General features: G+C 36.3%; 1 protein-coding gene across 1 annotated transcript; it reads right to left on the reverse strand.

Annotated features, from left to right (window-relative positions):
* Window positions 1-4,433: 4,433 nt before the first annotated feature.
* Window positions 4,434-9,715, reverse strand: LOC112501597 (probable GMP synthase [glutamine-hydrolyzing]). The gene is made up of 6 exons (XM_025105269.1): window positions 9,625-9,715; window positions 8,372-9,242; window positions 7,626-7,683; window positions 7,408-7,491; window positions 7,186-7,327; window positions 4,434-4,946 (listed from the first exon to the last, which is right to left on the reverse strand). Exons 2-6 carry the CDS (start codon window positions 8,823-8,825, stop codon window positions 4,578-4,580), a joined length of 1,107 nt encoding a protein of 368 aa, XP_024961037.1. The 5' UTR covers window positions 8,826-9,242; window positions 9,625-9,715; the 3' UTR covers window positions 4,434-4,577.
* Window positions 9,716-10,126: the final 411 nt, after the last annotated feature.

Below are 10,126 nucleotides of genomic sequence, written 5' to 3' on the forward strand. Positions count from 1 at the left end.
TCTAGATAATATATCATTTCCATTATTACCCTTTTAATTTTAAATTTTTTTGAATCTTTTTAAATTTTAATTTTAATTTTAAAAATCTTTTAATTTTATTTTTTATCACAATATGTGGTTACTGAGTTGTTCTCGCGTTTTCGTAAATCACAGGGGTTCTCGTTTGAACCCTTCCCTATTAATATATATGTATATATATATATATATATATATATGTAATAAACATATTTATAATAAAATTTTATAAAAATTATATATTAACGGTGGTTGGCGGATTGAACTAGGCCCAACCCAATTTCAACCCTCCTAATTGGCGGGTTAGCGGTTTGGCGGGTGGGCGGTTTGACGGTTAGGTGAGTTGGGTTTAATTGGGTTGTTAGCGGGTTGGGTTGGACGGGTTTCGCCGGTTGCCAACTTTTTGTACACCCCTAGCCATCACTACTATTAGAGATGGTCACATATAAATCAAAACACTACATGACCTATATACAAAAAATTGAACACATGATTTTCTTAGTTATTTTACCAAGGAAGATATAATATTACTCTTAAAAATACGGGTTTGGTTGATTATTCACAGTAAGGTCTCAGGTTTAAATCTAATCATGTCCACTCTCCCTAAGATACTGTAATTTACCTTATGACAGCCATGCGCTTAGTATAACAGAGATTTGACTTAATTAGTACTAATCGAATTTCTTGGATCAGTTTAAAACCTTATTAATATAAAAATGGTTTGCTATATGTACCTTTTATGTTGAGTTTCTTGTGTCAGTTTAAGGGGCTGTTTACCAAATTTTTTATTAAGTCCTTTATGGATAAATTTGTCTGTCTGGATAAATGAGTGTTGTTGTTTACCTTTTTTTAATCTAAACCAACAGTCTGAATAACATAAATGATTGATTTACCCCCAATATTAATTATTTGAACATCAAAACAAAAAAATCATAAAGAGGCAGAAGATGGGGTGTCTCATATGGAAAGGAGACTGTGCTTTAAATAAGGGGTAGGGGTGTCATTTTTATAGCTGAATGGTGACAACACATTATTTTTATCTGTGTGATTAAGTCATGTTCTGTGCAAATAAGCCAGATAGACCAATAAACCTAATTAAGCCAGAAAAAGTATTGCTGTATATACCGTTTCATGTCGATTCAATAACTTTCGAGAAGTATAATTTTGAATGATTTTAAAAGAAATGATGCAATCTTGAAGACTATCCACCTACACAATCATCAACTTCTCCATTGAGCTTCAATTCAAAATGGGCCATTGAACAAAAGCTTGACAAAATTATGGTAACTCTCATTTAAGGCCATGTCTCATATCTACTTGACATCATTCATCAATAATCATAATAATACACCTCTAAATGCACAATACACACTTTTTAATGCATCAACTATTATTGATGTTCGACGACGAAAACGACATTAAATGTCGTTATCGATTTCTAGTTTTTCATCATCAATTTGTGGTTTCGGTTATTGACTTGCAGGTTTCTTGAAGGGTGTGTTTGATGTCCAGACAGTACAGGACGGAACAGAACAGGACAATACATGATAGAACAACTGTTCAACGTTTGGTAAGATAAAACTGGATGGAACAGAACAAGTAAAAATGACCAATTTACCCCTGATGACTTGTTTATTGTAATTAATTTATGTAATTTATTATATTATGATAGAATGATTAATTTTTGTAATAGAATATATCATTTGAAGTTTTTGTCAAAACAGTTAAAATGACATCAAATAAAAAGTTTACGTAAACTTCCAATTTTTATTTTTATCTCTTTTCTACATTATTTTTTTATTATTAATATATAATAAATTACATAAATTAATAACAATATTTTGTAAACAGTAAAATGAAAGTTTAAGAAATATAAAATACAATAAATAAAATTTAAAAAATGAATAAAATGTAAAAAAAAAAGACCTATTTGATGTTTTAGAAGATAATTAAGTTTTATTTTGAGGTTATATTGGTAAAATGCAAGTCTGTTTCATCTTGTTCCACCTTGTTCCATGGGGTAGGGGTGGAACATGCCTGTTTCACTCTGTTCTTGTTTGTTCCACATAAAAATCATGCCAAACATGGAACAGGGATCTATGTTCTGTTCTGTCATGTCATGTCCAATGTACCAAACGCACCCTTAAGGGTGTGCACGTTCGGTGAAAAAAAAACTTGAGTAAATTGGATAAGTCAAAGCAATTTAGGGGCCGTTTACCAAATGCTTACCCGCTAAAGTTACCTTACCGGATGAATATGGCAAGGACTAAGAGTCTTACCCGGTAAGAGCGAAAGCAGGGACCGAGAGTCTTACCCGGTAAGTGAGAGCGACGACCCTTACCATGGTTAGCGCTTACCGGATAAATTATTGCATACAACACCGTTTGGTGGACTAAAATCTTACCCAGTAAGTGAAAATGTTGAATTTTACCGGTAAATGCTTACTCGGGTAAGCATTTGGTAAACGGCCCCTTAGCCGGTTTGAGTATCCTTTGATCGGTTGGTTAGTTTGACGAGTTCAAAACTGATTACTTAGATTCAATTTACGATTTGTAGCGACCGAATAAACATTAAAATTTCTAACGAATACTTGTAAAATTAAGGTATATTTACGTACATAAGCTTAAATGAGATTTTATATTACAATATGGTATAGACGTGTGTGGAAACAAGCGGATGTACGTACTCAAAGTGAACACGTTTGCCTTAGACCCCACTGTTCCGCTCCATGATATCTCAAACGGTTTTAGTGTCTGTTTGGTTCAATCTTTTGTAGTTGGATGGTGCGTTCAGTTTCGTTTTTCAAGTCATTTTCACCCTGTAAACAATCTCGTGAACCTCTCGACACGTGTTACTTTTAGTTGTCATCATTTGCGAATTAGGGTTTTTGGTAACGGCGGATTTTTCACCGCTAGCATCGGGTACAAGTTGCCGATGCACAAAACACCAAGAGTAAGACAAAACTCAAATTGAAAACCATGGAGCCCTTGTGTGTCGACAAAAGGATACACAAAACAAAAGAAATTTACTCATCATCCCTTGTCACAAATAAAGACAAACACAACTTGTTGTTTGTAACTCATGTAATAAAAGTTGTACGTTTTTCGAATACAGAATTTGAAATATTTGCAGTGTTATTTAGGGGTTGTTTATCAAACGCTTACTAGGTAATATTAACTTACCGGATGAATATGGTAAGGACCGAGAATCTTACCCGGTAAGAGCGAGACAAGGACCAAGTGTCTTATCCGGTAAGTGAGGGCGACAACTCTTACCATGGTAAGCGTTTACCGGGTAAATTGTGGCATACGATGTCTTTTTAGTGGACTAAAATCTTACCCGATAAGTAAATGATAGAGTTAAATTTTACCGGTAAACACTTACCGAATAATGTTTGATAAACGACCCCTAAACATCTGCTACTTAAACCTTTTGAAAGTCGAATCATAACATTTGAAATGTAAAAGTTGATGTATGTGGGCATGGAAGAGGTCCATTTAAGATTTTAGTCTCACCCTCCTTTAAAATACCAATCAACATGGTTTAACTTTGAACGATTTAGTCCCTGTGGTTTTAACTTTGAACGATTTAGTCCCTGTGGTTTTAACTTTGAACGATTTAGTCCCTGTGGTTTTAACTTTGAACGATTTAGTCCATATGGTTTAGTTTTAAACGATTCAATCCCTTCGTTCAAGTTTTCATTAACGATGGTAGCGTTTCTCATTTTCCATTCAAAAGTTTAACGATTTCATGTGTATCCTTTTGTGGATTTTTAACACTGAAATGATGTGAAAACATCATATCAGCAAAAGGATATACACGTTCATCTAATAAGCAATTATATCCCAACTTTTGGATAGATAGTGACCTAGAGAAAGCATATTATGTGTGAGAATAGGAGTTAAAGATAAAAAGGATAGGAAAAAATCTAGACCCTTGATCGCTTTTAATCTCACCTCCACCCAATGAATTGCGTTTGATACAAGAATTGATCTGGTGCATCTCATTACTGTTGATCTTCAATTATGATTGATCCAAAGGTGGAGATCTTTCTTATCCTTGTCACTAGAACTTCATTCTCACCGGAACCCAACCCTAATAACCTAAGAGTGCGTTTGGTACACACGACATGACAGATGTCATTTGTCCCACATTTGAGATTTGACGTGATGTTAGATTGGGATAGGATATGAATAGATCTGTGTGGTCCCACTAAAATAGGTGGAACAAAAATATGGAGATGAGACAGGATTGATAAATTACTAAACTACTCATGTCAAATTAGTATCCTGAAACATTCGGCAGTTCTTTCACCCACCTAGCTCACTCTCGCCCGTCAAGTTCAGTCATGTCCACGTACTAGACGCACCCTGATAGTACAATCGGTAAATAAAACATGTCGTTTGAAGTGAAACCACAGTAATCTTTCCCACTATACAAACTTGTTACCATAATTAACAGTCATTTTTGTAGAAATTCGGTTTCGATAATAGTAAATCTACAGATATGGGTGTTTTTCGATCATCATACATAAACTATCTCGAATGTAGCATAAGTACATATTACCCGGAAGAGAAATTCAAGTCCTCGATGGCGTCGCATATGCACGATTCCATTGCTTTATCGGTATTCTGTTGATCTTCTTTGACTTTGATCGATGCAACTTCCTCGGATTCCGCAATCGACAAGCATTCCTGAAATCTGAAGCAACTACAGATATGATCGTTAGTTATACCCGCCACCTGCATAAACGAATAGATGACTGTGGGACCCACACATCGGAACCCCCGCCTTATGAGGTCTTTGCTTATGACATCGGCTTTCGGGGTTTTCACCGGAACCTGTCGGGAATATCGAAATCTGCTAATTATCGGCTTATAGTTCACAAAGCTCCAGATGTATTTGTCGAATGATCCGAATTCATCTATGACCTGACATTGGCAAAACCTGCAAAAAGTTAGGCTTTGCTTGATACCCTTTAAGAAATACAACTTTCACTGCACAGCATACAAATCTTAAAGCTGCTTGTACAACTTAGGACTGCATATAGTAAGAACCATAAAGCCTGGTTGCTGATACCCTAACTAGCAAGAAATATACCCAACAAGCCATCCTATATCTTTTAATACAAAAAACATTCAGTAAACAGTAAATTCTAGTCACTTACCAGAGTTAGACCTCTTACCCAATCAGACCTCTCATCCTAGTTGGCACTTAGCCAGCTCTTTTGGTAAACTTTCACAAATGATAATATTACCACGGACCAAAATTTGTTAAAATTGTCGACAAGATGAACACATCGCATTACATGTGCACCCACATGACTACAATGGCATGCATCAACAAATAAACCAAACCAAACCAAACGAGCTCAGTACATCCCATCCAGAGGAGGGGTCAACAGGTGGGACCAGTCCACTTCCCTAAGGGGTATGGGGCTGTTATGTTAAGACCCTTTTGAGCAAGTATGAAAAAAGGAATATGCATATAACAAAAACAGCAGTAAATTAAATTTTGAGTAAACTACACTCTTGGTCCTTGTGGTATGTCAAAAATTATGGATTACGTCCATGTGGTTTGCTTATTACATTGACAGTCACTATGGTCTGCAAATCCTTAGAAATTTGGTCTCTCATCCAACAGCCAACAGTGGAGGCCGGTTAAGTCCCTTCACATGAGGAGCACTCGAGGGCATTTTAGTCTTTTTGGATGGACACATGAGACAGTTAGCGGACTACAGTTAAGTCCCCTTACATTCAGTCACAGTGGTGGCGGTTGAATTAATAATTAAGAAAATAATAATAATAACCCATGTCATCAATTGCTGTTGTCTTGTCACATTTCATAAGTAAAAAGACCAAAATTGCCTTCATGTGCTCCTTACATGAGGGAACTTAACCGGCCTCCACTAATGACCGTTAGGCTCAGGGACCAAAACCGTAAGGATTTGGAAACCACAGTGACCACCGACGTAATAAACAAAACAGGGACCGAATCCACAATTTCTGACAAACCACAGGGACTAAAATGTAGTTTAGTCTTAAATTTTGGATGGACAATGACGGCGAGTGTACCATTCTTGATGAAACCAACTCACAAGAATCGAATACTTCAAAACGAAAATAGAGTGATCACATTTTTAAAATCAGATAACTAGAGGGACAAAAATATGAGAATCCCATTTTATTTCACCAACTCACCAAATTGCATTATGTTAGAAGGATCAGCTTGCAATTGCATTGCATGAATGAGGGTGACACCTCAAAGAAAGATGCAAAATTGTGAAATCTTGGGTCAACTTTACAAAGAAAATACATAAACAATTATACAAGTTGAACAAATCCCAGGACCACCATTAATTTACATTCGCACCTACTCTACCAGAACTTATCATTTCATTCAAATATGTCATATCATGAATAATAAAAGTGATAGCAATAATAAAGGCCAGCCCCCTTTTCCATACTTAAAAATTCCCAAATCAAGAGCAAGCTACACTTGTAATGCACAATTGTACAACTTGCTAAAGCATAATTGGTCTTATTTTGAGAATTTCAGCTCTGGAAAGGGGGTTGCCCTAACTAAAGGGCTGAAGGTAATCAATCCAATGGGGATACTAAAAACCAAAAAAAAAAAAAAAAAAAAAAAAACCAACAAATCTCAAACAGAGGTAGGGTCGGGGGAGGGTAGGATGTAGGCTGACCTTTCTTTGTCTCAAAGGATAGAGAGATTGTTTCTGTGTGAAGAAAGATATGCTAAAGGCTAGCCCCTTTTCCGGAGATAGAAATTCCTGAGTCTGGCCTAACTAGAGGATTCAAGAAAATCCATTATGGGTGATCTTTAACTCAACTATGCTATGTAGCATTAAGATCTTGCAAGAATCCGCCTATTTGCCTTACCCCTCTACTTAAATGCATTTTCAGCCTTTGGATCTTGAAATGCAATCACAAATATACACAAAAGAGTGGTACTTTTCAAGCATTTATTGCCCTCTAAACATGAAGTTGAAGCTTGATTAAGGATCATTTAGTGATGATTTCAGTACAAGATGAAAAATCTTGGTTACATTGGCTGATTAATCTATATATGATTTATCAAACTTAGAGTAAACACAACCAGATGACAGCTATAAGAGCTACCAGATTAATAATTGGGATTTACAGGATCTACCTTGGATATTTGGCGAGCATTTTCAACTATGGCCCGCAGTTTAAGTTCTGATAGCAGAGAGCTTGCGGCGCTCCCTGGTCCCACTAGCTTCTTCTCATTGAACTTTCCAACAACCATTGGATCAAAATCTGCAAAAACTTCCCTGCATGAAGAGAACCATTTCATGAGAGAAAACACTTGGCAAAAGATGTCAAAAGAGATTACACAACGACAAGAAAGTACCTAAAAAGGTGACGTTTGTGAAGGATGGCAGGCCATGTAAGTTCTGACAAAGCTCCAGAAAGCACAAGAAGCTCGAATAATTTTCTACATATTCAACAATTTAAAGTAAACAAATGAAATAATTAATCAAATAGTGGCCTTTTTGAGGTGGGAAACGGGGACTTGGATAAACCTCGATAAGTAACATATCAAAACTCAAGATTGTTGTGTACACATACTTGTCATCATGCACAGGCACTCCCCATTCTTCATCATGGAAAACGGCGTAGGATTGATCTAGTTTAAGAGTTGCAAACCAGTCAGCATACAAGTTGAAGATGAGCACAACTTTCACAAAATTGGAAGCAAAGAAAACGTTGGACTAGCTAAGTACAAATCTTTGTAGGAGTCGGAAGAATTACAACACATAAATTGAAAGATATCGACATAATCAGATATTTTAGTTCTATAGGATGGCTCATCTTTCAACAATCCCAACCAACAACCAATCCCGAAGGTTACAATTTGATATGCGGATTATGACACTCTTATTCTGAATGTAATGAGCAACAAATTAACTGAATACATCCTTCGTCCTTTGGATGAATGACCTTAAATGAGTTTTCAATTATAAGCATGACATTCAAAAAGTTCTTTTAGTTCAATATCTTCATCCGACCTACCTCTCATGTTAAACAGTCTGCTCCCTTGAAAAACTTAGCAATACACTAGAGGGTTGGATGCTTGAATTCAGTTTTTGAGAAGGTCATTCGGCTAAATAGACAATGTAGCATGGCATATAATATAACCTATCCACTTTGCAAACCATCAAATGTATGATCAAAGTAACTTATACTAGAAGGGGTTTCTAAAATAAAGATGGAAATAATATTACAAGAATAACATATGTGCTTTGATTTGACTTGATATATGTGAAATATGCACTTGAAAGAAATCAAATATGGAATGAATAGCATGTTCATACCTGAACTTGATGTCACCCAAGCACACCTCTTCTTGGGTTGTAAATCATCAGGTGAAGTTTCTGAAGCATTATCAACAATAACGGTTTTTGGTTTTGAAGCCAATTGCCTCCTCCCTCTAGCATTGCTACTTGTTCTGTATATCCTACCAGTTGACGCCCGACTCTGGAATGAATCAGTAGACGCATCTGAAGAACACGAAGCATTGAGTGAAACCTGTCTGCGTAATATTGAAGGAACGCCAGTGGCACTAAAAGGAGGGGATGATGCTGCAATCCCACCATTCCTTCTCCCAATAGAACCCTCCTCTGGTGACATTTCGATCTTTCTTGATGATTTTGATGAGGGTTTTCGTGTGCTTATGGGACCCACAGCCTTGTTTCCAGCAAGCCCAAGGATTGATCTTGATTCCGATTCAGCCACATTCATAGACCTAACTCTTGGAGCTCCAGACATCAAAAGTAAAACAAATCTTATTCAGCCTCCAAATAATTGGTCAAATATGAAGAAATGTAGCTCTCTAACCCCCACTTAGGTGGTACAAAAATACCAGATTAAACCCTTGAAAGAAAGTTTCCAGTTCTGAAATCTTAACAAATCATGATCCTTTCAAAGTAAACCCTGAATGCACAGTACCCAATCGACCGCAATCTTTACCAAAACCAAGATTGAATCTTTGACCCTTCAAATCTCACACAAACCAAATCTCAAACACCTTGTGGGCCTTCAAACTTACTCGCCATTCAGTGCAAAGAGATCAATCAGTACATCATTGTAATCTTCTCCTCAATATTTACCCAACAAAATCCTTCAATTCACCTCCATGTACAGCCTGTCTTTTGAAAACTCATCAACATCCCATCGAGATAATGCCTGGTCAAACATAAAACATAATCAGCAGCTTGACCCAAATCAAGAAAGTTGGTAACTTTATACAGACATCATCATAATTTATACACACCATGGGTGGGTATTAATAAATAGAAACCCACATCAGGTAAATTAATTTATGGACATATCTACAGCTGTGCTTCAAATTGGGCATCAATTAGCCTTGAAAAAGATAAATTCTATGACACACTTTCAATGAGAGCGAAATATGAAGGGGCCTTGTCCTTTTTGCTTATAATTTCTACAATTTTTTAGGTAAAGCAGACATTTTTGTCTCTTTTCTTGTGGGTGGATACAGATACACGAAATAATAAACACAGAAAAATGAGAAACAAAATGGCTTAGGATCCAATGTTAAATGTACCTGCGGAAATGAAAGATGTCTTCCTTCTGAGAAGGAGAATGTGTGTGATTCTCTCTCTCTACAGTAGTCCTTTTAGAGAGAGAAAAGTGCGTTCTAGAGAGAGAAAGAGAGCAGCAGCAGTAGCAGCAGTAGCAGCAGCAAATGATGAGTGATAGCCGGAACCAAAGCAAATCAAGAGAGAGGAATTGTTGTACTTTTGCATTTAGTTTTTTCTTTTCTTTTTCCTTCTTTGAGCAATTTCAGTCCCTTTATTTTGAATTTAGCCAATAAAGGTCCCTACACTTTATTTCATTTTCTTCATTGCTATTTCCGCTTTAAACAAAGATCCAATTCGATGAATCAAAATCTCGTAAATTATTAATGAGGGGTTTTTCTTGCCCTTTAGGCTCATAATATAAAACCGATCAAACCAAAATCGGTTTAACTGAGCCCAAAGATTTGTTAGTCAGGTTTGTAGAAAATCGGATTTTTCAGATTGTTCGATAATTTACAGTTTAACGAT

This window comes from Cynara cardunculus, unplaced genomic scaffold, assembly GCF_001531365.2.
Source record: "Cynara cardunculus var. scolymus isolate 2C unplaced genomic scaffold, CcrdV1 Un_Scaffold_311, whole genome shotgun sequence".
Taxonomy (NCBI): Eukaryota; Viridiplantae; Streptophyta; class Magnoliopsida; order Asterales; family Asteraceae; genus Cynara; species Cynara cardunculus.